Below are 27,955 nucleotides of genomic sequence, written 5' to 3' on the forward strand. Positions count from 1 at the left end.
AAGGCAAAGAAAATAAAAGGGTCAGAGGGTCAGAAGTCAGAGGGGTCACTTTCTCACCCGAGCTTAGGACTTAGACTCAAGCATATGACCTAGGGTTGGCCAATCTGGGGCTCCCAATCTGGGAGTCCTGAACTAGAGAGTTCTGACTTCTGAACTAGAGAATCCAAGGCCCAGGGCGCTTTAGAAGTTATTCATAGTGGTGTCATCGAAGAGTGGTTCTGTGCCGGCAGCTTCATCAGAGGAGTTTTCACCAGGCTGTTCCAGTCTGTGCTAGTCCCGTGGCATATGAAGATGACTCTCCAATTTTTATTTATGATGTTTATCTCACCACTGAGCTCCAAAATTGTATATTCAGCTGCTTACTTAATAGTTCCACTTAGACGTGTAACAGGCATCTCATATATTACTTGGCCAAAACAAAAACTTTTTGCTTTTTTACAAAACTTTTTACTTCCTGGCAGAGCCGAGTCTGAGCAGCGCCCCAGCCTCCTCCCTCCTCTCCACACCTTGCTCTCCCGGCCTGCCTTCCCTGCCACCTGCCTGTTCCCCAGAACTTCTTCCGCTATGGCCACCCCGGTGAGTTCCCATTTGAACAAAGGCGTCAAGGAGGTGTACATGTCCATGCCTCAGGATGACAGAGTCCAAGCTATGTACAGGAGGAGGACTTCAATGCGAGATCTGGACCCTGGACAGTGAGCCCAAGTGTACAGAACAGTTGCCCAAGTGGAATTTTGATGGCCTTAGTATTTTAGTCTGAAGGCTCCAACAGTGACATGTATCTTGTCCCTGCTGCCATGTTTTGGGAAGCTTTCTGCAAGGACACCAACAAGCTGGTGTTCTGTGAAGTCATCAAATACAGCTGAAAGCCTGCAGAGACCAATTTTAGGCACACCTGTAAACAGACAATGGACTTGGTGAGCAAAAAACACTCCTGGTTTGCAATGAAGCAGGGATATACTCTTATGGGCACAGATGAACACCCTTTTGGTTGGCTTTCCAGTGGCTTCCCTGGGCCCCGAGGTCTATACTACTGTGGTGTGGGAGCAGACACAGCCTACGGCAGCTATATTGTGGAGGCAGGCCTGCTCATATGTTGGCATCAAAAATCCCTAGGACAAATGCCAAGGTCATGCCCACCCAGTTCCAGGTGGCCTGTTTCATTTAGCACCGAGGATGTGAAGACTGGAGTGACAGCAACCTTTGACCCCAAGCCCATTTTGGGAACTAGAATAGTGTGGGCTGCCACACCAACTTCAGCACCAAGGCCACGGGAGAAGAGGCTGGTCTGAAGTACATTGAGGAGTCCATCCAGAGGCTGAGCAAGTGGTACCAGTACCAATCTGAGCCTACAATCCCAAGGAGGGCAGTGACAATGCCCAGTGCCTAACTAGGTTCAAGGAAACCTCCAACATCAATGGCTTTTCTGCTAGCTTGGCCACCCGTAGCACTAACGTCCCCAGGCTGTTGGCCAGGAAAAGAAGGGTTACTTTGAAGACAGGTGCCCCTCTACCAACGGTGGTCTCTACAGGGTGACAGAAGCCCTCATATGAATGTATCTTCTCAACGAAACTGGCAACGAGCCTTTCCAGTACAAAAACCAAGTGGACTAAACTTGCAGCCATTGAACTCCTTCTAATTAATTCTTCAGCCACTCCCCCCTCGTCCCCCTTTCAATTGTCATAATAGCTGTAACTCAAAGGGTGGAATATCAAGGTCTTTTTTTATTTCTTGTGAAAAACAAAACAAAACAAAGCAAAACAAACCTTTTTACTCCCTAAGTCTTTCCTATCTTAGCAAATGGCACCATCATCCACCCAGTTGCTCAAATAAAAACAACCCTGTGATACATCTGTGATTTCTCTTTTCCTCTTAACGCTCACATCCAATTCAATGTGAGTCCTGTTGACTCTACCTTCAAAGTACAGTGTCTTCACTTAACACTGTCTATAGGTTCTGCAACTTTAAGCAAAATGACCTATAATGAAAACAATTTTACCATAGGCTAATTTACATAAAGATGAGTTAAGTTCCTAGGGCATGTCATCAACATTATAATGAAACAATGTTTGAACAAAATGACATTATTTGAGGACCTGCTGTATACCCTAATCTGACTGCAAGTGTACTACCACCTGGACTTTTGCAATAACTTCTGTGGTTACCTTGCCCACCCCCCATAGACTGGGTATTAGTCTATGTCCCAATACCCAGAATTTGTGAATATGCTACCTTAACATGTTTAAAGGACTTTGCAGATGTGGTTAAGGATCTTGAGATAGGGAGGTTATTCTGGATTATCCAGGTGGGCCCAGTGGAACCATAAGGTCATTATAAGAGGGAGGCAGGAGGATCAGTCAGTAGTAGGAGATGTGATAACGGAACCAAGAGGTTGTAATGATGTGAGGAAGGGGCCACGAGTCAAGGAATACAGGTGACTTCTAGAAGGGCAAGGAAACAGATTTCCCCCCGAAGCTTCCAGATGGAACGCAGCAGCCCTGCAGACACATCGATTTTAGATGTCTGACCTCCAGATCTGTAAAAGAATAAATTCATGTTGTTTTAAGCCACTAAGTTTGTGGTGAAGGAAGCTAATACAATCCTCTACAGGGTCTCCCTGTTTCCTGCCTTGTCTCTCTCTACAGGGCATTTCCCACACCACAGCAAGGGAGGTCTTTTAAAAATGTAAATTAGATGGTCACTATCCTGTTTAAAGCTTAACAAGAAGCTTCTCTTTGTATCTGAAACAAAATCCCAAACTACCATGGGCATAGGCCCCACATGACTACCTCTCCAAGCTCTCCATACTCCTTCACTCCTGCATTCCCGGTTGTCTAAAACATTCTGTCCCCATTCAGCTCAAAGTTCTCAGAAAGATTTCCCCGACCCAACTTAAAGTAGTTCGCTTGTTACTCTCATCGGCGTCGCCCTGTTTGCTTGTCTTCACAGCACTCATCATTATCGGAAGCTATGCGTGTTTTACTGTTTATTTCTTCACTACTCCTTTCATCCAAGTTCCAGGCAACTAGGAGCTTAGCTTGTCTTGTATTTGCTGGATCCCCAACTCCTACAACAGCGCCTGGCGCAGGCTCACGGGTTCTCAGTAAAAACCCATCGCACCACTGAGCTCCTGGCGCTGCAGGGGGCCGAGGGGTCAGGCTGGCTGCAGGCAAAGGAGGGCCTGGCACACAGGTCTCTTGACTGAATCCAGAGGTAAAACGAAGACCGGGTTCCAGTTCCTCTTGTTAGAGGCCACTCAGCCTGGTCAGAGAAGAGGGAGAGTTCAGAGGGCTGCCACGGCGATTCATACAAATGACGATAATGATAATGAAAATAATAACAGCTAACGCTTATCCGGTACTTCCTATGTGCCAGGCCCTGTTCTAGGTATTTAATATAAATTCATTTACTCTTCACAGCCAGTGAAGTGGACACTACTCTTATCCTTACTTTACGGATGAGGAAACCGAGGCATTATATTGTTAGGTAGCAGCTATAAGTTTCTATCAAACCTCCGACTGGGACAAGAGGATGTCTGGCGGGTGAAATCCTGGACGGCCCACAAGCCGTTTGGCTCCTTCCTCCCCCGGTACTGGACCGGGCGCCCGGAGCGCAGGCGCGGGGCAGGAGGGGCGGGGAAGCGGAGGCAGGGATTGGTGGAATAGAGTTGCAATCTAAAAGCGGAAGTCCTCCCCCAGCCTGGCCGGAACTTCCGGCTCCGAATGCTTAAGGCGTAAGCCGACGGAGAGGAGTCAGCGGAGCTGGGATGGTTCTGCTGGAGAGTGAGCAGGTGGGGTCGGAGTTGGCCCGCCGAGGCAGGGAGGCCGTTCGGGGCTTCGCTCGGGACCTCTGTCTTTTTCGGTGGGTGGGATTGGGACCTGACGCGGCGGGGACTTGGGGCTGCTTAACGGGGCCTGGTTTGTTGTGTTCCAGTTCCTGACGGAGCTGACCAGGCTCTTCCAGAAGTGCCGGTTGTCAGGCAGTGTGTTCATCACCCTGAAGAAGTGTAAGCAGCTGTGGACACGGCAGAGCCGGAAGGGACCTGGGAGGCCGAGCGATGCCCCAGCCTGGGTGCCCAGTGTCTGGGAATCATGAGCCGAGTCTGCGGCGTATCCCCGCCTTCCCTTACTTTCCTCCACCTCGTACTGGACACATTCAGGGCAGAGGGACCGGAGAATATTAGGGGTCGTGGAGGGTGCGGTTCCGGTTACAGTGGGGCCCAGCATGTCATGGCTCTTCTCCTGGTCAAGGATCCCAAACCCCGCCACTGTTAGTGGAAGTAGCAAGTACTTTCCCTAGTTTGGCCAAACTGGCGATAACGTTGGATGAGGTGGTTAACAGAACTAGAGCAGTGCGGGTGGATTAGGTATCCTGATTTCTTAACTACCTGTTAATAACATCTGTGGCCGTGTTCACAGGAATGTGTTTTTCTTGCAGATGATGGTCGAACTAAACCCATTCCAAGGAAAGGTTCAGTGGAGGGCTTTGAGCCCTCAGACAACAAGTGTCTGTTAAGAGCTACTGATGGGAAAAAGAAGATTAGCACAGTGGTGAGTTGGGTTTGTAACACTACAGTTTTGGAGGTTAAAAACTTAAACTTAACTGAGTATGCGGCATATCTGAACCAGGTTATTCTCTCTTTTTTCTTTTAAATAAAGGCAAGTTACTCTGTAACTCGCCAGCTGTTTTGGGATCAGGGCTTCCCCCCCCCCATCCTCACCAGAGGATGTTTTTATTGATTTGAGAGAGGAAGGGAGAGAAAGAAACATTGATGTGAGAGAGAAACATGGATCAGTTGCTTCCAGTACGTGCCCCCACGGGGGATCAAACCTGCAAACCTAGGTATGTGTGCTGATTGGAATCAAACCCACAACCTTTTGGTATATGGGATGATGGTCTAACCGACAGCCACCCGGCCAGGATGGGATCAGCGCTTTCTTTTATTACTGTAGTAGAAAACTCAAGAACAAAATTAAAATGAAGGTAGAAGCCAAACACTTATTCTGTTGAAATTTTTGTGGAAATAAAATTAGCAAATTGGTCCTTACTCGTAGTAGCACTGTAAGAGCAGTTGGCATAAATATATGATTACTTATGCCCTTAACTTACTGTGCTGGGCCTTCCATGAACAATTTCTTGTAACCAGATGATGCTTTTAAGCTGGTTATTCCTTTTCTTTGTGGTTCACATAGTAAGCAGGTAGCTATATGTAGGCTTGGTACTTGAGAAAGTATAAATTTAGAGCTCTAATGTTCCCTTTCAAGGTGGAGGCTGACTGGTGGTAAAGCAAGAGACTCCCTGGATTCTGAATGAATACAGGCATTACTTCTTTTTTAATCCTCACCTGAGAACGTGTTTCCATTGATTTTTTTTTTTTTTTTAAAATATATATCTTTATTGATTTCAGAGAGAGGAACATCAGTGATGAGAGTCATTGATTGGCTGCCTCCTGCATGCCCCCAACTGGGGATCGAGGCTGCAACCCCGGCATGTGCCCTGACCAGGATTTGAACCTTGATCTCCTGGATCCTAGGTTGATGCTCAGCCACTGAGCCACCTTGGCCGGGCTCCATTGATTTTTAGGGAGAGAAAAACATCGATGCAAGGGAGAAACATCGATTGGTTGCTTCCCGTATGCATCCCAACTGGGGATCGAATCTGCAACCTGAGTATGTGCCCTGACTGGAAATCAAACCCACCACCTTTTGGTGTATGGGACAACGCTCCAACCAATTGAACCACATCAGCCAGGGCCAGGCATACCTCTTTTTATTGTGCATTGCTTTGTCGTGCTGCCAGATGTTGCATTTATTCTAAATTGAAGGCAAGACCCTCCACCGGCAAAAAGGTGGTGACTGCCTTATTGCGATCCTCGCTTTACTGCGGTGGTCTGGAACCAAATTCAGTGTTTCTGAGGTATGCTTGTACTTCTTTATTCTGCTAGGGCCGAACCAGACTCCCCTCCCAGTATAAGATATTCATGAGATTGGAGATCATAATTAGCTGATGCCTCCCTTTATCTTGAGAGCACATTTACAGTAAAGCTTATGTGGTTTTAAAAATAAAGTTGGGCCCTAGCCGGTTTTGCTCAGAGGTTAGAGCGTCAGCGCTCAGACTGAAGGGTCTCAGGTTTAATTCCGGCTAAGGGCACATACCTCAGTTGTAGGCTCCATCCCTGGCCCCAGTCGGAGCGTGCAGGATGCAACCAATCAGTGTGTCTCTCTCGCATCGATGTTTCTCTCATTCTTTCACTCTCTCTGAAAAGCAATGGAAAAAATATCCTCGGGTAAGGATAAAAAAATAAAAATAAAGTTGGGTATCACGAAATACGAAAACCTAAGGAATTTTTAGAGGTAGAATTTCTTGTGGTAGCTTGCACTTTGCTTAAATAGGCCTGCATTAATGGAAGGTAGGTTTAAAAGAAGATGGGGAATAGTTTAAATGTATCTTGCACAAAAAATTAGTACTTAGCCCTTTCACATCTCTCAGAACCCAGGGAGAAAAAGTCAGTGCCATGTGTGTAAGAGATTTCAGTAGAGGTGAGAAGCATAGCTTCTTTAGGAACCTGCTTCTGCCTCTTTCCCATCTTTGTACAAGTCTCATGTGGGAAAAAAAAGTCCAGAGCTACTTTGCTTATACCCCAGGCAGAGGAAAATGGAATAGAGGAATAGCCTTTAGTGTATCATGAACCCTGAGGTTGGGAAGAAATACTTTAACAATTAGGATGTTGTCTTCATGAGGCTTTTGGGTTGTTATCTATGGTGAGGCAGGGGATTCCTACATGGATACTAGGGGTCACCGTTTTTCCCCCTCCTTTTCCAGGTGAGCTCCAAAGAAGTGAATAAGTTTCAGATGGTGAGTTTCTGCTGTTCCCTATGTTCCCTTTCTTGGGGCAAGAGTCAGCATAATATTGAACACTAGGTTAAAATTGATATTTAGGTTCACTGCTCTCCTATGTTTTACCAGTAGTTTACGAACAAAACCTGCCAGGCTGTGAATTTTACTCTCAACTCTGATACTGTCTTCCTTTTTAGTTTTTATAAGCTAGATTTTGCCATCTTAGGCTTCAGAGATGCTCTGCCTATAGTAAAGTTGAACAAAAAGTTGCCTGTGTTTATCCCTTTTTGTTTTTTTAAAAAATGTTTTAATTGATTTCAGAGAGAGAAAGACGGGGGGAGAGATAGAAGCATCAATGATGAGTCATTGATTGTCTGCCTGCTATATGCCCGCTACTGGGAATAGCTCCTGAAACTGGGGCATGTGCCCTGATTGAGAATCAAACCCTGACCACCTGATTCATGGGTTGACACTCAACCACTGAGCCATGCCGGCTGGGCCCCTTTTTGCTTAAAAGAGAAAAAATGTGTAACTCACTGCGGGCGAGTGTTGCAAAGCTGCTAAAATGTGAGCATGTTTTCCTCTTACACCATTTTCCTTTAGTGGAAGTGTCCCATGGTATATGCTTCATCAGGCAGACTTTCTGATTTTGGCTACACGAAAACCATTATGGAAACGGGGCAGCTGCTCCACCAGTTTGTAACTCTTCCCACTAAGTCGTGCCTTTGTGTCTTTTAGGCTTATTCGAACCTATTGAGAGCTAACATGGATGGGCTGAAGAAGAGGGACAAAAAGAGCAAGAGTAAGAAGAGCAAAGCAGCACAGTGAGGGGCACCGGATTCCCTGTTCTCACTAACCAACCACCGAATCGCTATTTTTCCTTTGGTTTTTCCTTTTGGCCACACAGCTAGGTTTCTGGTTCCCCTACATTAACTGTTTTCATGTGAGATTAGGGTCATTTTGGATGGAAGAGCTGTGATGTTATAGGGTAGTTACAAGAAGCCAGTTTATCTGAGATCTGGCTAATTGGTCTGTGTTGCATAGTTGTACATTCCTGGATTACCATTTAAAGTCTCTGCAGCCGTCTGTGAAGACCAATGTAGTTTATCAGCACTGATATCTCCTCTTTTCCCTCCCCGTATTAAAAGTTTCTGGCAATGAGTACTGATTCTGGAATGATGGGATTATGAAGAGGCTTTAGCCCAATCTTCTAGGTTATTGGAATCAAAACCTGAAAATTTTGTTATCTCAAGGCTCCTCTTCCCAACTGGCTATATAACTTTATCATTATAGTTCCTTTAGCAAATTTGAGTGAGTTCTCATTGCCAAATGAGAGTTTGCTTAACCTCCTTAGGATAAGCATATTACCAAATTAAGAATAAAGATGACAGTTAATGCTATTTGATTTCTTTATGCCCTTCAGCTTGGACATTTTCATGTGCTCAGGCATCGGGACTAGGGAGAACAAGGCTGTTTTCTTCTAGCTCCACAGAACCTTTAGTGTCAACAGATTTGCGAGTAAAAAACAGCAAATATATGAAAGCATTTATTCCAAAAGATAAATTTATATATATATACACATATATATATTACACATGAAAAACACAAAGTTCAACTTTGTGTGACAGCTTCTTAGAATGTAAAGTTAATTTAAAATTACAGTGAACGTACAACATTTTATAGTTCCTATCTGAACAATGTAATGACTGTTCTGTAGGATTAAAATAAGATTCTGTAGTAGTCATCTCTGTAGCTATACAGGAATAGCACGGACACCCTGCAAAAGAAGAGAAAAGGCAGGATCAGTATAATGGGTGAAGAACAGGGTTAATAAGTAATTATCTTTAGAGCACCTAAATGTAGGGGTTTTGTTTAATCAAAAACAAGATGGAAGGCCAGGGATTAACATTACACACGTTTTACAAGCTGTGACTGATTGGCAAAGGTCTGCAGTGCAAGGTCCCACTCAAAGAGACCACCTTTCGCTTCATAGGCTTTGCTGTTGCCTTTTAAGCGGAAGGTATCAGCTGGCTTCTGACATGAGGACATAAAGCAAAGTAGTCACAGCTGTTTTCTATTATGTAAACATTTCTAGGCGTTACCTGGGTGATTAAAGTTATAACTGGGACAGTTACTCCTGGGTCCTCTGTTTCATTATTGACAAGATTGTGACTGATTCAGTGTTGAGTTGCAGTTCTAACAACAGCTTATCAGCCATCAAACCTCAACAAGACAATAAACTATGTCACTTTAAAACCCCTCCTCGAGTTTTAACCCATTTGGAAATCTGCGCTGCCCAAGTGATAACTTACTTTTTTTCTACTTTGATGTTATAAATTTCATCACAGACTAATTTCAGGTATCTTTGCTTTGGCAGGCGTGACAGCAGCTGCTTCACAGTTGTGTTAAATGCCTGTTCATCAGCATCCCACTAGGAAAAAATTGATAACAACAGGTACTAGGGTTTATTAAGTGGCTTTTTCTGGGTCACTATGAAAGGCCAATGCCATTCCCCCCTTTGAATATACTGAAGAAATCTCATAGGGAGGTACTACAACTGGTGGGCAGACTGTTGGGGTTCGTCATTTGAAGCATCAGTTTTCTTTACAACAGACCACCTTATTAGATCCTGATTAGTGATACTGCAGCTGCAGTGTGCTGATGTGACTTTAGACCAGTCATTTCTGCCCACTGCCTACTTTGTGCACACCACCTCTGATGTGCATCCCTTTGAATGGATCATAAAGCAAAGCATTGTCAGTACAGTGGTATATGCTTATTTACAAGATAACAAAGTGTATGAAATGTTCTGGGGCAAAGTTAATTTTTCATCTGATTTAATCTGTGACTAAACACTCTGGATAGACAAAGTATTTGATATGACATGTTGGAAAACCACCTACAGCTATGATAAAGTTCTTATTTGGTTATTTGATAATTAGGGTATGTACCTGTAAAAAAAAAAAAAAAAACCTAAATTAATTTAATTTTTACAAAAAGATCTTCCATATAGTTCCAGTTCTACAAATGAGCTTTCCTAGTTGGAATGAAGGTTTGACGCAACAGAGCACATATATGATTAAGAACATATATTCTACCACTTTGCCTACGTTCAAATCCTGGTTCTCCTATTTACTGGTTGGGTGACCTTGAGTAAGATACTTCTGTTCTCTGTAAAATTGGTATAATAATGGTACCTCTCTCTTGGGGTTGTTATGATTAAATGAGTTTAATACTTGTAAAATGCTTAGGACAGTGCCTGCCAAAGCCTGACACAATAAAAAAGCACTAGGTATTTGTTAAATATAACCTCTGAAATTTAAAAGAAAGTCACTAGACAAGTATGATTCCTTTAAAATCTGATTTAATAATATATGTGTCACATAAAGGAATAATGTTATCAAATTCCTGCCACTGCCAGAAAAAAAATACCTAGTATCACTAAGAAAATAATGCTATTTTCAGTTTTCCTTTGGCAAAGCTTTGGAATTTTAAAAACTATAATGCAGAAGACTTCGTTTTGCTTACCTCTAATGATAAAAATTGTAAGATTGTTTCTTTGGGTAGATCCACCTGTCAATACAGAGAAATGTCTGTCACCTGTCAGAGAACCCACGGCAGCACATCCTGACTTGTGACGATGGTGTCACTGGAGGGAGCCACATGATGAGTAGGGCCTGCAGAGCCTGGGACGCTACTGTGCTGTAGAGCAGACCTAATGAACCTCACATGGATAGATCTCAGCCCTGGCGAATGAATACTCCTGGTTCCCACGCGCTACACACACTCCAAAGGACTGACAATGCTACCTGCACTCAGTGTAGGCTTAGTGAGGCAAAGGCCTGAAACACTTAGAAAAATGATTTTTGTTTTCACTTCCCCTCCATCTTTCAGAAGAAGGAAGTAGGAGAAACAAACACAAAACCTTCAGTCTTCTCCCCAGTTCTTTACAGATTTAGGTTACATGTGGTTCACATCAGTGAAAACAGGCTTGTACCCCAATACTGCTGACACTGAGCAAAAAAGCCCCAACCTCTGAGGAAAACTACTTTGACAGTACAGACAGAAGCCATCCTCAGAAGATTAAAGAAAGCAACTTACAGCCAAAATTTCAATTTCACTGCTTTTCTGATGTAAGTTGGCAAGGGAGGTCTGAAGTCGGGTTTGTACCTAACAAGAAGAAAACATGTCAGAATTCAGAACCTGTCAAACCAAGGCATCTTTCTTGCTATTTTACATCCTATTCCAGAACAATCACTGGTAACAAACCAAAGCCTAAAAGGGATCCCAAATATTACCCTAAAACTTGCTCTTAACCCACCTCAGAAAGATGTATGTGTATCCTATTATAATCTCAGGAAATGAGATTTTATAGCCTATCTTTATAATTTGTTTAATAACCCACCTAGTTGCTGATTTTTTATAATTTTGAAATGACACCTAGTAAAAGTTCAGTGTGGTGAAACAGAGCACGTGGGAGCAGGGAGATTTCAGTATTAAGCTAAATTTGGAAAAAGGGGAAGGTGACAGCAATGAGAACATGGAACTGAAATATGGTAGAAAGATGTGAAAAATGAGATTCCACCCAACATCCTGAGAAACAGCTAGGAGAGCTTTCAAAAACGAGGTAACCTCATCTTTTGTATTTCAATCTAATTACATTTCTAAAAAAATGACTGCTAACACTCACCCTCTTCCTAAGCGGTGGGGTCCTGACTGGGCTCATTAGCACTGTCCATACTGCCCCTCCCATTTGGAATACCCTAACCTCCCCCTGCCCATTTCAGTCCTTCAGGGCCCACTGCCGTGAAGCAAACACTGATCTGTCTCTCCCACATGTCTGTAGTACACCCCAACACTCAAATATATTTAATTCAGCATTCTGTTACTTAGTCTCACCTATTCTCCACGTATAAAATGCATATGCTTCTAAGATTATAAACTCTTTGAGGAGTGGGGCCATGTCCTATGTCTTATATATTTTGCATGGCACTTAGCACAGAATCAGGCATATAGCACACACCAAAAATATGTATGCAATGAGAAGCCTGCCTCAAGTCTTGGGAATAGATCTCTTCTGCTTTGTTATTTAAAGCAAAAACAAACCCCATCTGCCATCAGAGCCAGATCAGAAAGTTTTGCTTAGATCTAATAATTGTGACAGCTGCTTCTAGGGGCCCACAGTCCACACTGACACCTCTTTGGAGGGGAGATGGGACGAAGTCCTGGCACCAGAGAGATGCTTTGTGTTGATGAAATGTTCAGAAGTCACCAAGTTAGGGAAGTGGGAAGGAAACTATTTTTCAGGAAACATTTTTATTTTCCTTTCCTGTTTTCTTCCTCCTTTGTAGCTCACATTAGAAAGCCCTGGAAACTGCCATGTACCTGAGTTTCATACCGCCGCCTAGTGCTGGCTGACAGCTTCTCCGGGGCTACCACACTCACAGTGGGAACAACTGCTGTTCCATGGATTTCAAACAGGCCTGAAACAGAGAGTTGCAGAATTCATGGCCTTATCTGGTCCTATGTTGTGTAACACAGTGAGAGGACAGAGATAACAGAATCCACTCTGGGGTGACTCGATGGGCTAGATTATGTCTGGGCCTTGTTTTCTCTCTGCAACTGCCTGCACTTGCCCAGGGAGAACCCAGAACCTCAACACCCAGAATTCTTTTAAGACCAACAGCCTTCTCTCCTCAGGTGGGTGTGGAAAGTGATAAAAGCATAGGGAGCAATATGAGTCACCAAAGCGTCACGAACCTATGAAAAAATCAAACATTGTCTCTGAAACTCTAATACTTCCTTAAATTTCTCAAAGTACTTAAAATTTGATGGTGGGAGAGAGTGAATGCTAACAGAAATGAACCAAAAAGACCCAATTCTGTTCAAAGCCAAATGTGTCTTCTTGTGGACTTAATTAGGGCATTTCTTTTTCAGTATGATAAAGGTGATGAAACTAAAGGCTTAAACGTTGCAGACTGACTATTTCAAGCCAGAACTCGCCCATGCAGCTGGCTACTTTGGTCAGCAAGGTGTTGAAAACTACTTAAATTAAAGTAAGTGCAGATACAAGTTATTTTGTGACTGGTCAGCAATGTTTGGACACACAAACACATGTATACCCGTGACCAGTAGGCAGGGTGTTCTATCACCACTGTTCCCACTTGGATTTCATGAAAACAAAATGTAGTGTCTTCCCCAAGTGATTTCAAAATACTTTCCTTCAATCCTCTGTGGGGAAAATTTCCAGGAAAATTATCCACATTTAATAAATCTATACCTAAACCAAGCGGAAGAAAGATTAAACCACTTGTAAAAATAAGTCAGTATGATAAAGAATAGCAGGATCAGAAGTCACCAAATGCCCAGTCATCGTCTTATTTTCTAAGATGTGAGTTTCAAAACAGGGATAAGTTCCATTTGGTACAATTAATTACGTATATGTTACTTTAAAAGTATATAGTTGATGCAACAAGGAGTTAGCCACAGTCATAAGTGCTTACAGCAAACACACACATAAAAGCATCATTATGTTTAGATTATAATTAGTGATTATACCTGAAGCATTAGAAAACGACCCCTTCAGGTTTTGTACTGCAAGATTATCGGAAGCTTCTCTAAAAACAATCAAAACAAAAACAATTAGAAAACAGTCAATAAGCCAAAAGCAACACAGATTACTAAAAGTGATCTATACTTAAAGTGAATCAGTTTTTCTATGAAATATAAAAATATTTCATAAATACTGGTTATTAGTGAAAAACAAAAACAACTAATTTGCACTTAATTATGCTTTTAGTCAAGAGCAGGTAAAAATGATAAAGGATGTCATTTCAAATTAACAAATGTCTAAAGCCAACATTCTGATTTATTCAGCTGCGTTTGAAATCCTGGCTCAATAGAAGAAGCTAATTTCAATGAAATGTAATGGGTTTTCTTTCTGTTCCCCTCACAATACAAGGAAACATTAGCAAGGGCAGGCCCCACCTTCATTATGGCAGCAACCTTGGCAGTCACCCACAGGAGAACGTTTAGTAAGTAAGGAGATTCTTTAAAAAGCTGTGAATGGATATTCTTTCAAAGACTGTGAATTAATTTATAGTCTTTGAGAGACACAATAGCACTCTATCTTGGGAAAACAGGGAAATAATCATATGAGAGAGAAGATTTTAAACCTTTCCTGCTAAAACTAAATCCCATCTGGCCTATTAAGTGTCTTCATAATGTTCGCGTACTCACTATTAATTAGTTGACTTTTTTGTTTTCTAAATTTCTGTCTTTGATTTGGATCTGCAACCATACTACCTGGTGACTTAAAAAAAAAAATTCCCTTGGGAAAAGCCTGATGATGAATTTATGCAAGCTGGGTGCACATGGGAGGGGGCGGAGCCAGGGATGGAGAAGACAGCAAAAACATTTATTTCATATAAGCCAGGATTTCTCACTCTTGGCACTATTGACATTTTGGGCCAGATAATTCTTTGTTGGGGGTGGGTGGTCAGTCCTGTGCACTGTGGAATGTTTAGCAGCATCCCTGGTGTCTACTAGATACCAATAACACCCTTAGTTGTAACAAACAAAAACGTCTGCAGATATTGCCATCGTGTACCCTGGAGGGCAAAACTGAGGCTGATTGAGGACACTGAGGTAAGCCAAAAAAGGTAGAGTATTATATTTTCTGATTATGAATATATTTATAAGAGTAACAGATATGTAGGACAGTTTAAAGAAAATTAAGATCCCTTGTAATCCCAATAACTAGAAATAACTACAAGTTAAAAATGTGGTACATCATTCCAGACATTTTTATATGTATGGGCTATGTATTTTGGTTGAAACAAAAATGGGATCATACTGTACATCCTATCTGTGGACATACTTCCATGTCAATAAACTGGGCTTTATTAGAATCATTTTTTAAAAAAATTTCCCCCCTCAAATATATCTTTATTGATTTCAGAGAGAGGAAAGGAGAAGAGAGAGTTGAAACATCAATGATGAGAGTCACTGATCGGCTGCCTTCTGCACGCCCCCGACTGGGGATCGAGCCCGCAACCCAGGCATGTGCCCTGACCAGGAATCGAACCCCGATCGCCTGGATGCTAGGTCGATGCTCAACCACTGAGCCATGCCCGGCCGGGCAGAATCATCATTTTTAAAGACTGCACAGTATTTCACAGCATAATCCAAACAATCATCTACCAATGAATATTATAATAGAGATTCTCAAAGTGGGGTCCAGGGATCCCTGGAGGTCCCTGAAATCCTTTCACAGGGGTCTACATGGTGAAAACTTTCACAATGATCCTAAAATACCAATTACACTTTTTATTTTCATCCTCTTGTGAACGTGTAATGGAATTTTCCAGAGACTACATAATGTGCTGCATCACAACACATTAAATACAGAAGCAGGTATGACAACCTAGGTTCTTCTATTAAGGCATTAAAGAGATTAAAAAGATCTAAAACAATGCATTAACAATATTTGCAAAAATGTGAAACAATGCCACTCTTCTTACTAAATTTATTTTGTTTTGGATAATACAATTACTTTCCATTAAAAATATGTTATTTGGGTTAGCATGTAATGAATTTATTACTGTTATTTAAGAATAAGTATTTAAAGAATGTTTACATTTTAATTTCTAACACAAATTATTGCTAGATCTAACCCACATAAACAAAGCTCTTCAAGGTCCTCAATTTTTAAGGGTATTAAGGGGTTCTGAGACCAAAAAGTTTGAGAACTGCTAATATAAACAATGCCTTGCTAGACATCTGTGTATCCATCCCTATGGAATAATTTTCACTATAAATTCCTGAAAGTGGAATTGCAAAATCATTTTATTTTTATTTTTTTAGTTTTAGTTCTAAGGCTTTTAAAACTTACTTTATTAACTTCCTATCCAAACAGTTGAACCAATTTACATTCCCATCATGAGTATATGAGATCTCTTCCCAGAACATATTAGACCTTTCAAATACATTGACAAGACACTATGGAAATTCACTGATTAAAAGACCAAATAAGATAATGGCAGACAGAGTTTGGCAGCTTAGGCCTTTCAAAATGATAAAATATTCTTTGACATGTTTGGGAACAAATGTTGAAAGCAGGATATGACTAGTCATATAATTAAACTGCTGAGTTATTCAGAAGCAACAGAAAGGTTCACTGAAAGTTATCCAGATCTATCTTTATTTCCAAAAAGGGTCAAACTGACTTCTAAAGTAAACGTGCCTGTGTTCTATATAGGTAGTCCCAGCTGATTTTCTGGGCTGTTGTTTATTAAGGTTACCTGATAGTCCTTTCATCACTGACTTTAGTCCTCAGTTTCTGCACAACGTGGTCCACAAGGTCAGACTCCAGCACACGCTTCTCTGTCTGCCTCTCCTTCTCAAAAGACTTAACCTTAAAAAGAATGAAACAGATCCATCATTTCAGAATCCAACAGGCTAAATCTGAATACTATAGTAAGACAAGACAACAGTTTAGGTTGGTGGTTCTTAACCAGGGGTGATTTTGCTCCCCACAGGACATTTGGTCATGTTCAGAGACCTTTTTGGTTGTGACAACTGTAGGGGCATCTAGCGAGCAGAGGCTGGGCATGCCGCTAAACACCCTACAACGCACGAGACAGCAGCGCCCACAAAGAATTTTCTGGCCCACGATGTCAAAGTGTGGCTGTTGAGAATCCCAAGTCTAGGCTAGAATAGCTTATCATAGATGACAGAATTAAAAATGGCCAAGACAAACCAGCTCCAATTTCATTTCCTTCTTTCACATATTCTTCCCCTTAGATATCCTCTGGTCAGTTACCACGGTTTCTACAGCTCCTCCCTCTCCTTTCCAAACCCAACTCCTGTCGTCCTACTTTTATGGTACCTGCCGTTTCATCTTGACTACCATGGCCAGCACTCAGCCTTCGCTTGGGACAGCCCGATATCCTTCCCACCACTATCCCTGTCTTCAATTTTCCCTCCATTCCATACTACACACATCCCTGCAGGTTAAGTTTTCTCCTATACAATTCTTTTTTTTGTTTGTTTAATATATCTTTATTGATTTCAGAGAGAGGAAAGGAGAGAGAGAGAAACATCAATGATGAGAGAGTCACTGATCGGCTGCCTCCTGCACCCCCCCGACTAGGGATCGAGCCCGCAACCCGGGCATGTGCCCTGACTGGAAATTGAACCCCGATCGCCTGGATCCTAGGTGAACGCTCAATAGCTGAGCCACGCCCGGCCGTGCTCTCCTATACAATTCTGATGTCCCCTTCTGTTTAAAACATACACTGGCTCCCCACTAGTAGCTCACTAAAGTCCAGATTTCTTGGTTAGGAATTTTGGCTCTTCATGATCTGGCTAGAACCATTCTCTCCTGCTGAAGTCCCCTTCTTTACAATCCTTCTGTTTTGCCCAAAACAGATTACTGAGTGTAATACCAGAATAGTTCTCGGCTGGCCTGCCTTTATCTTTCAGACACTCTCAGAAAGAACTATCATTACCTTTGCTATTCCTTCTGCTTAAAAGTCCCTTTCAGCACATACCTACATCCTGCCCATCCATGAGGATCCAGCATAAATCCCACCTCCACCCTGAAGACATCCTTGCTACCTCTGAAATAATCTGCTACGCTGGTGAACCCTCAGAGAACTTTCTGTGTAAGACTTTCATGGCACTTTACATTTTCTAGGTCATAATCATGCACAAATGTCTTATGTTCTCTACCAGATTACAGGATCCTTGACGGCAGGGCATGTGGCTTAAATGTCCCTGTATCCTCCATGGACCTCAATTTAATCCCTCCCACACTGAATGCTTACAATGCATTTGCTGAATGGGTGAATAAAGTGATGCCTTGCCCTTCAAATATGAAGATGATGCTATCGACACATGACTAACAGAGGCAGAATCAAGACTAAAAAGAGCTGGAAATGCTGGAATGATGTTGAAATGAAGAAGATCACATTGAATGCAGATAAATATGAAGTCCTAAAATTAAAGGCCTCATTGTAGAAGGCCAGCCAGACATGGTAATAACTGTGAAAAGCCTACAGGGTTTTAGTTGATGACAAATTCAAAGGAACCACGTGGTTACTAAGGGTTCACTTATAGGCTGTATTAGGAGAACTATGGTATCTGGATTGAGGGAGGTCAGAGATCTTTCCCATTTATTCTGAACATGCTTAGAGCACTCTGTAGAATTTTAGTATCACATTTAAAGACAGACACTGACAAAGTTAAGTGTGTCTAGAGGAGGTTAAGAGGGTCAAGGATCTGGAAACCATGTTATGATGAATGGCTTAAGTAACTGCAATGTTTACACCAGAAAAGAAGACAGTTAAAGTGGCATGGCAGCTGTCTCCTAAAATTTACTTGAAGGAGGAAAATTAGATGTGTTACCTTGATTATTCCAGAGGGTAGAACTAAAACCAGTGAGTGTAAATTTTGGGAGGCAGATTCTGATTCAAGTTTCTAAAATGTCATAGCAGTGCATATGACACTGGAATTATCCAGCAGAAGCTAGTCAGTCATCTCTTGGTAATACTGCAGGAGCAATCACTGCTCTGGAAGAGGCCTGATCAGTGGAACTTAGGGTTATTTATGATTTTGTGAGTAATAAGCAGACCGGTAGTGGGAACTTCCAAATCTGTCCATGAAGGATTAACTACTACAAGAATTTCCCTTCTGCTTTAAACTCTAAAACCAGATAAAACATAAACAATAGTTTTCAGACATTGGGCAATAAGCAATGGAGGACTATTCTCCTACAAGTGCCCCAGGTTATTGTGTTGAGGAAGTCTGTAGACTGCAGTGCTGGGGAGGGGTACCTAAACAGAGACCAGGAGTCTTGCTGAGTTGGAGGGACGGCCTGAAGTTTAGGCAGGCCAAGTTGGCTAGAAATTGTGGGGCAGAAGACCAAAGCGGAGAGAGCTACACACTCATAGAAAAGGAAAGATTTCTGAAGCTCTGCAGAGGAGTCTACTCACATCTTTGCCAGAGAACTGACCTGGCATGGGTGACAGGAAACCATCCAAGGCTGAGGTAACACCCACCAGTAATAAGCACGCGTAATAATTTCTGGAACTCACAGGAATGGAAATAGTTCTCGTTCTTACCAGAGTAGAGAGATCTCATAATACATAGGGCACGAGGCAGAATACTCCAAAGGGCCTTGCTAGGGACTAAATTAGGGCAAGACTAAAGGCTGCCCTGAACCTGCGCTAACAAAGCTTAAAATCAAGCCTGGAAAGGATCAAACAGAATCCAAGCATCCTAACTACATCCCAGAACAAAGGTCAACAGTGCTTATAGGAACCTAAAAAAACACAGCACCAAAAATGTAAAATTCATAATGTCCAACAACCAATAAAAAATTAGGAATGCAAAGTGGTAAAAAACATGACTCATAACCAGGTGAAATATTAATACATAGAAATAGACCCAGAAATGACAGAGATGATGGAATTAGTAGACAAGTACCTTAAAACACCTATTTTAAATCTTATAAAAAATGTAAAGCAAATAAGAACCACAATGAGAAAAATGGAAGACATAAAAAAGGACACAAATGTAACTTGTACAGATGAAAACAAATACAATATCTAAAATAAGAAATGGGATTAACAGCAGATTAGAGATTAAAGAAAATATCAGGGACTGATTCAAAATAAAGCAGAGAGGGGATAAAAACCCAGTAAAACAAAAAGAGAGTCTCGATGGGCTATGGGCAATATCAAATGATTAATATACTATAATCAGAGTCCCAGACAGAAAAAGGGGAAAGGGTAAAAAAAATTTGAAGAAATAATGTCTAAAAATTTTCCAAATTTGATAAATACTATATACATCTACAGGTCAAAGAAGCCCCATGAAACAAAGAATACCACGCTGATGCACATAATATTCAAATCGCAGAAAACCAATGGCGAAAAAGTCTTAAAAGCTGCCAGGAAAAAACAATACATTATATTCAGAGAATTAAAGCAAACATTTTAAATCAGGTTAGGAGATAATAAAACACATCTTCAAAGTGGGAAAAGAAAAATTTAATTATTGAATTCTATACCTAGCAAAAATAACTTTAAGAAAGTGAGCCCTGGCCCGGTGGCTCAGTAGGCTGGAGCATAGTCCCATACACCAAATGGTTGTGGGTTCGATTCGCAGTCAGGGCACATACGTGATCAGTGAGAATGGAGGCAACGGACTGATGTTTCTTTCTCACACTGGTGTTTCTCTCTCTCCTCCCCCCTTCCTCTCTCTCTAAAAACATGTCCTGCAGTGAGGATAAAAAAAAAAGAAGAAAGAAATGTGAAATGAAGACTTTTTCAGACCAGTAACAGCTGAGAGAATTATCACCAGCAGACCTACACTAACAGAAATATTAAAGGAAGTTCTTTAGGAAGAAGAAAAATTAAATCAGAATGACACTTGGCTCAACACAAAGGAATAAACAGTTCCAGAAATGGTAAATATGTGGGTAAATATAAAGGACATTTCCCCCTTATTTAAAAATTACTTTAGAAGATAACTGACTAATTAAAACCAAGATATTAACAATGTACTATGGGATTTATAACATAGATAGCAAAAAACATTTGACAACAATAGCACAAAAAATGAGAGAGAGAGGAAATGGAAGTATTCTGTTGTAATATTATTTTGTTGCAATATATGTGAAGGTACATATTCTTTTAAAGTATAATGTGATAAGTTAGAGATGTATACTATAAACCCTAGAGAAGTCACTAAAAAAAAAAAATCCCACCAAAAACAAAGAGTTATAGTCAGTAAAATCAACAGTAGAGATAAAATGGAATAATAAAAAATAATTTAAAAGAAAACATGAAAACAGAAAAAAAAGGGAAAAAGAACAGATAGTAAAATGGTAGATTTAAACTCAACCATTTTAATAATTGCCTTACATATAAATGGTCTAACCACTCCAGTTTTTGAAAAGGCTGGATAAAAAAGCAAAACTCAAATAGTGACTATCTCTGAAGGACCCACTTTAAATATAAAGATAGAGTTAGGATGGAAAAAGAAAAGCCATGGAAACACTAACCAAAAGACTTCAGAACAAGAAATATTACCACGGATAAAGAACATTTCATAATGATAAGGAGGTCAATTCATCTAGAAAGTATAAAATCCTAAATGTGTATTCACCAAATAACAGATTTTCAAAATATATGATGCAAAAGTAATAGAATTAAAAGGAGAAATAGATAAATCTACAATTATAGCTTCTCAGAAATTGATAGAATAGACAAAAAAGTAAAGATATAGAAGATTTAAGCAATGGTACCAGCTAACATGAGCATATTAATGTTTATGAAACACTCCTCCTAATAATGTAGAATAACGTTCTTTTGAAGTGTACATGAAACATTTACAAGTCCACATTTTGGACTTTAAAACCTGTCTCAATAAAATTTAAAGGACTGAAATCACACAGTATGCTCTATGGCCACAAAGGAATTAAACTAGAAATCATTACAGAAAGATATCTAGGAACTACCCCAATATTTGGAAATTAAAACACGAACTTCTTAATAACCCATAGGTAAAAGAAGAATCATCAGAAAATATTCTGAATTGAATGAAAATAAAAGTACTACAAAAAAAAATATGTGGTATGCCACTAATGCAGTACTTGGAGTGAATTTATAGCATTAAATGCTCATACTTAGAAAAGAAGAAAACCTATAATCTGTGATCTAAGCCAGGTGGCCAGCATTTTTTTTCCTGTAAAGGGCCAGATAGTAATATTTTATACTTTTTAGGCCATACACTGTCTCTGTCACATACTCTTTTACTTTTCTTCTTTTTTTTAACAAAGAATATAAAAACAGTTTGCAGCTCACAGGCCATACAAAAATAGGCTCTGCGCTGGATTTGGCCTGCAGGTTGTAATCTGTCAAACCCTGATCTAAAGTTCTGTCTGAAGAAACTAGAAAAAGAATAAACTAAATCCAAAATTAGCAGAATAAAGAAAATAATAAAGAATGGAAATCAATAAAATAGAAGGCAAAAAACCAAAAATTAGAGAAACCTCAGACACCAAAAGCTGGTTCTCTGAAAAGACAAAAGTGATAAACCTCTAGTCAGGCTGATCAGGAAAAAAAAGATGGAAGACAAACTACTAATGTCAGGAATGAAAGGGGGATATCACTACAGATCCCACAGATAGTGAAAGAACAAGGGAATATTTGAAAACTTAACTGAAATGGAAACATTCTAGGAAAGATACAAATTATCCAAACTCACTCATGAATAAAGAGGCAACCTGAATAGCTCTATATCTAAGCCCATGTGGCTTTACTGGCAAACTCCACCAAATATATGAGGATGAAATAATACCAATTCTAAACAAAATTTTCCAGGAAACAGAAAAGGAGAGAACACTGTCCAACTCATTTTATGAAGCCAATATTACCCTCATATTAAAACCAAAGACATTATAAGAGAAAAAGAAGAAAAATGTTGATTTTGATTTTTTCCTTTAAAAACATAAATAAAGGTTATGAACTCATAGTTCTGAGCATTTTTAGTTAAATGCAACATAGTAAGCAGCCAGAGGATATGCCAATTGGCAGTATCAGCTCTAATTATTATTCTTATTTTCTTAGATGGAAAAAGAAAACAAGGGGAAAAAAGCAGGAAAAAACTGTAGCCAGTTATTCTATTTTTTTAAGCTCTAAGGAATTGTTTAGATCCTCTCTTCCTTATTTCATATTCTCTCCAATAAAAAGCCCAGCAATTCAGAGGGAGAGCAAAGTAATGGATTTCCACCCATATGCAGGTGGAAGCTGGGTGCTCCACAGTTAACACAGTTTTGGAATCTATTGAATTGTGAAAGATTCCCTCCAGTCTTTACCTTGACGTGGCTTCCTTCTTTATCTGAGACGAGGGCAACATAGGTGATTTCATGATGTCTGCAGTATTCCTGTAATTCCTCTTGGGACTGAAATAAATAAACAGTGTATGAAATAACTCAGAGCACCTGGAGCAGCTTCAAGGAATTAAAAAGAATGAAAACACTGTGTTCAATTGTATTCTCAAAGTGAACATGCTGACTTCAGGGGTTATAAATATTAAGCAAGAAGTGTACAGAATTCAAACGCAGAATACAACCTCTTTTGCTTTCATTACTTTCACTATTGTCCTAAGGGGCCATGGGCAATCCGTGTGGTCAGGACACAGTAAGAGGTTTTCAGAAGCTTCAAATTTTGATGGAAGGTGCCAGAAATTATACAACACAACACACACACAGCCTGTGCGGAAAGCAAAGGCAACAGAAGAAATAGTGGAGGGTGAAAAGCAGAACTGAATCATAAAGCAAAGAATAACAGAGCAGAGAAGCCTACAGGTGGGTGTCACTGTGCAGGACTGATGTCATCGTTACTGGGCTTATATTTTACGGCAACACAGAGCACTTCTCTAACAATTTATGAAACAAGTTAACAAATGGAAGAGATACTGCACTTTCAAATGATTAAAAAATTATCTCTTAGCCTACTCTGATATGATGTTTTATATAACACAAAAATGGACAGCAGTAGCTTCAGAAACAACTTGGCAGGTGATGTGAAAGGAGCAGGACGGAGGGCGGGGGTTCTGTTTCCCCAGGCATCTCTTCAGGCTCTGGGGCACCTTGGGTGTGGGTAAACGTGTGGACAGCTTGGATGATCACCGAGGGGCAGTAAGAAGTTACTTATCTAAAGGCCCCACATTCTAAAGGGTAGACAGGTATTCAATCAGCTATGGGAGGTCTGACGACATAAAGCCACAAACACACTATACACAGAATGCCTTTGGGAAGTGTGGGAGGCTGGATAATGGATTGCAAAGGTGTCTATGTCCTAATCCCCACAACCTGTGAATATATTACCTTCTATGGTACAAGGCACTTTGCAGATGTGATAAAGTTAAGGATCTTGAGATGGGGAGATTATCCTGGATATCTGGGTGATCTCTGTGTAATAACAAGGATCCTTGTAAGAAGGAGACAGGAGGGTCAGAGTTAGAAATGTAAGGGCAGGAGCATAGGTTGGAGAGGAAAGGAGGCCGTACACTGCCAAGTCTGAAGATGGAGGATGGGGCCATGAGCCTTTAGGAGCTGGAAAAGCCAAGGAAATGGACTCTCCCCCCAGAAGGAATGACCCTATTGAAACCTTGAGTTGAGCCCAGTTAGTAACTGATTTCACACTTCTGAATTCCAGAAATGTAAGCTAATGAACTTGTGTTGTTTTTAACCACTAAGTTCCTGGTGATTTTTTACTGCTGCAATCAGAAACTAACGCAGGAAGCAACTGTAACCACAGAGATAAGAGTCTGAAAACCCAAATCGGTAGAGGATGATTTGCCATGGAAGCCATGACTATTAGCACTCCATTCACTGGTGCTGTTTGTCTCATTACCTGTGACCAGTCATACATGATTTCTGCTGTGATTCCCGCCGTCCAGAGTTTCTGGGTTATGTTGATGGCCCTGGACATGGACATCTGACCGACACTTACAACCAGGAGGTCACAAGAGCTTATTGTAACCTGGATCAGAAACAGAGTGATAACATTTAGAAGAGCCAGACTACAGGCATGTAGGTGGGACCAGCACCAGGAAGGAGGCAGCACCCATGTGAAGACTGGCATTTTGAAATCTTGTACAGCAACATATGTGTGGAAGCCTTTATTTCAAAATTATATAGTAAAAAAAAAAAAAGCACAATAAAAAACTTTAATATTCATCTTTTAAGATAGAAATTATTTCAGCTTACCCTAAGTCATCAATCAGGAAGATACTTTTCCTTTTGGAAAACTAATCTTACTTGAAACACAAAGGAAAAAGAACCATTTTTAGGTCTGTAGAGTACAGCAGGATTTCTGAACAAGGGGCTTTGATATAAGCCTGTTAAACAACTGTAATACCTCACACCTACATAGCTCATTGCAGATAAGAGTGAGGCTAGAAAAGGAAGGATGGATTGTCTGAGGTCCCCTGGCTAGAGACTAAGGACTGAAATGCAAGGACTCACACCAAGTTTTAGGCTTGTCTATCATGGCAAAGGTAGTCTCCCTAACCCTAGTCTATCACTGCTGCATCTGGGGCTCCATGTAAATGACTACAAAATAAAAGACAGCTCAAAGCGCACTGGAAAGCAAAGTCAGAACTTACAGGTTCTTCCATGTTGAGGACAGCAGCAGATATCTTGTCTATAGCTATGCTGACCCCAATGGCAGTGGGAACTGGCCCCAGAGCCTGTGGTCCTCTAAACTGGGGAATCTGCAGAGAAAGACACACAGCTCTGGTTATGAAAGAGAAGAAACTGCAATTCAGGAAAACGTTATATCTAGAACCACACTGTTCAATATGGCAGCCACTAGCCACACGCGGCTTGAGCATTTTAAATACAGCTAATCTGAACTGACATATGCTGTATGTAAAATACACACTGGTTGTAAAGATTCAGAATAAAAAAAGAAGGTATAATTGCTCAATTTTTAAAATTTCAAATATTTTGGTTACGTGTTGAAATAATATTTTGGATATATTGTATTAAACAAACTATATTATTAAAATTAATTCCACCTGTTTCTTATTTTATAATACTAGGTAATTTAAAATGTAACATGTAGGTTCTGGACCCAAGATGGGTAAGTATACTTCTTCCTATTCCTCCTGCTAAGTACACCTAAAAATCCTGGACACTACATATAAAACAAACGTAAGAAGATTCTGAAATGGAGAGAAGGCGGCAGACTGGCCAGGAGCCCACAGGACACATAGCTACTTCCTAGGTTTGGTCTTTGCCTCATATATCCTGGATTGGGTGCTGGAGAAACTGGCAACCCAGACATGCCAAGGGGAACCAACAAAAAAGCCTGATGAAAACCTGCTTTTTCTAGCTAAAAGACCAAAAAGGGGGCAACCCAGCAGGACAGGAAACTTTCAGACAATTAACTGCCCTGTTCCAGTCAAGACATATCACAACTAAACTTCAAAATAAAGACAAAGAAAAAAAACTCTTTAAAACTAAAACTATCAAGTGAGACTCACTTTTCCTATAGAGAAAAATTCAAATAACAGCAGATTTCTAATCAGAAACCAGAAATGTTGGGGAAATACAACAGACTTTCTTCTTCTCTTGAGTTTCTCAGAGTTTGACTGTCAAAGTAACAAGTATAACATTGTCTGATGTAGATCCCAATGTATACAGAGGAAGTATTTAAAACAATTACATTATAAATGGGGGGTGGGATAAAGGGACATAAAGGCAGCCAAGGTTTCCACACTTCATTGGCGGTTACGGGAATCTACACTTGGATAAAATGGCATAGAATTATATGCATATGCCCATTTCCTGGTGCTGATATTAGAGTTATGCCAGGTTTAACCATCTGAAGAAACTGGGTAAAAGGTATACAGACCTGTCTGTACTATCTTTGTAACTTCCTGTAAATCTAAAATTATTTTAAAATAAAAGTTTAAAAACATTACAAGTGTGGTTCACAAGACATTTCTATTCCTAGATAAAAGATATACAGGTGTTCGATTATACCACTGGTTTCATTTTCCTGTAGGTTTGAAAAACTTCAAAATAACAAATTGAGGGGAAAAATGAAATTAAGCTAGAACAGATCAATGAATCCAGGGCCAGCCTCACCAGCAGGTCGTATCTGCCCCCGGCTGCAAGGATTTCAGAGATAGCCCTCTGCCTCCGCCTGATGAACGCCACAAACTGGAAGATGATCCCACTGTGCTGCTGCACTTTGTAAACCAAGCCCAAATTGATCAAGACCTGTCAAGTAAAATGCCACACGAACAGATCAAAGGCACTGTTTTCCATCAATAGCATCAGAACAATCTATTTAGCATTCAGTAAGATCTGGCACGAAGTCTGTTTCGCTATAGCCCGCCAAGCAAGAGAAACAGCTGTGTTCTCTGAGGCTAAATGACATAAGAATTGCTGCACAAAAGGAATCGTGATGCTTGCACAGCGAATTCTGATTTAAGCCAAAATTATTACTAAGTATCAAATGTTCCAAAATGTAGAAAGCAGAGCTCTTCTGGAACAAGGAAACACTTATTAGCATGAATACAACAAACCCCATTTCCCTTTTGTGCTGTTATTAATGCTACAGATCTGTACCACCAGAATCAAACAATTGCCAAACCTGTAACTTTATGCCAAGTTTCTTCAACAGTCCAACAACCTCCTCTAGATCTTTTAAGCCATACTTCACCAGCTGGGCAACACCCGTTTTTTGTTTTATTAATGAATTTATTGTTGGTGTTAAATCTTGCAAATCTCCCTTCTGCTCAATAAATTTGTAGAGTCGACACAGCTAGAAAGCAAAGAGGCACAGTCAGCGCGCAGTCGGCGGCAGGGAAGACCCTCTGCACAGCGTGTCCTACACCCAGGGGAAGCCGTCAGAGCCCGGCAGCTCCAAGGGGAGGATTTTGTAGCTGAAGGTTATTTTAGCCTTCACCATAATCCCCGATGAGGATGATCCTTTCCCAACAGCTCTAAGGCACCTCCCAGAAGTGCTTCTGGAGCCTCCTCCCAGTTCATTCTTAGTCACACACTTGCTCAGTTAACGCTGACCCCAGCCGAGCAGACCTTGGCTCTAGCAGAGCCTCCATCATCTATTTTCGAGCCAGTGTTGCTCCCCTTTCTGTCCTCGCTCTCACGAATTCCCATACTACAGGCACACACGGGGGAGGGGGGGAAGGGAGGCAAAGTCCGACTCCTTCTATCTGGTACCACAGCCGATCAGCCAGAAATCCCCCTCCTCCCTCTGCTGCAGGGATTACTATTTGTAGGGGGGATGCAGCCCGGCTGTCATCTCCTGCAGGCAGCCCCCTATCTTTCCTCCCCTCCAGCTCAGACCCCGACACCAGCCCCTAGCTCTTGCCAGTGGTACACCCCGTCTCTCCCGGGACAGGGCAGGGCCATGCGGACCCCTCTGCGGGCCAGGCACCGGCGCTGGCACAGAGCAGGTGAAGAGGAAAGGACAGGATCATAGGACCAGGGAAAACTCTCCGACCGAAAGTGGAAACCATTAAGAAACAAAACTGTAGCTATTTTAAGGCTTTAGGCGAGCAGAACCTG

General features: G+C 41.1%; 2 protein-coding genes and 1 pseudogene across 6 annotated transcripts in view; 2 read left to right on the forward strand and 1 right to left on the reverse strand.

Moving 5' to 3' along the window:
• The first annotated feature begins 558 nt into the window (after positions 1 to 558).
• On the forward strand, positions 559 to 1,610 carry LOC107542955 (glutamine synthetase pseudogene; annotated as a pseudogene).
• Positions 1,611 to 3,714: 2,104 nt separating this feature from the next.
• SRP14 (signal recognition particle 14) lies at positions 3,715 to 9,772 on the forward strand. The gene is made up of 5 exons (XM_016220395.2): positions 3,715 to 3,787; positions 3,931 to 4,003; positions 4,435 to 4,547; positions 6,820 to 6,852; positions 7,573 to 9,772. The coding sequence occupies exons 1-5, from the start codon at positions 3,764 to 3,766 to the stop codon at positions 7,660 to 7,662; spliced, it is 333 nt and encodes a 110-aa protein (XP_016075881.1). The 5' UTR covers positions 3,715 to 3,763; the 3' UTR covers positions 7,663 to 9,772.
• The window catches only part of EIF2AK4 (eukaryotic translation initiation factor 2 alpha kinase 4), an 89,798-nt gene continuing 70,322 nt past the window's right edge, over positions 8,480 to 27,955 (reverse strand). For 4 of the 5 annotated variants that reach the window (XM_087822340.1, XM_087822338.1, XM_087822346.1 and 1 more), the window contains 12 exons: positions 27,018 to 27,188; positions 26,507 to 26,641; positions 25,018 to 25,125; positions 24,264 to 24,392; positions 22,721 to 22,807; positions 16,137 to 16,249; positions 13,393 to 13,451; positions 12,220 to 12,317; positions 10,936 to 11,004; positions 10,363 to 10,407; positions 9,147 to 9,265; positions 8,480 to 8,611 (listed from right to left, as the gene is read on the reverse strand). In XM_087822340.1, coding sequence (XP_087678466.1) covers positions 8,554 to 8,611; positions 9,147 to 9,265; positions 10,363 to 10,407; positions 10,936 to 11,004; positions 12,220 to 12,317; positions 13,393 to 13,451; positions 16,137 to 16,249; positions 22,721 to 22,807; positions 24,264 to 24,392; positions 25,018 to 25,125; positions 26,507 to 26,641; positions 27,018 to 27,188 — 1,191 coding nt within the window. In that variant the 3' untranslated portion in view covers positions 8,480 to 8,553. Of the gene's footprint in view, positions 8,612 to 9,146; positions 9,266 to 10,362; positions 10,408 to 10,935; positions 11,005 to 12,219; positions 12,318 to 13,392; positions 13,452 to 16,136; positions 16,250 to 22,720; positions 22,808 to 24,263; positions 24,393 to 25,017; positions 25,126 to 26,506; positions 26,642 to 27,017; positions 27,189 to 27,955 lie in introns of those variants that run through there. The other variant, XR_015715314.1, reaches the window with a different exon arrangement.

Source organism: Miniopterus natalensis, chromosome 1 (genome assembly GCF_054644295.1).
Source record: "Miniopterus natalensis isolate mMinNat1 chromosome 1, mMinNat1.hap1, whole genome shotgun sequence".
NCBI classification, from domain to species: Eukaryota; Metazoa; Chordata; class Mammalia; order Chiroptera; family Miniopteridae; genus Miniopterus; species Miniopterus natalensis.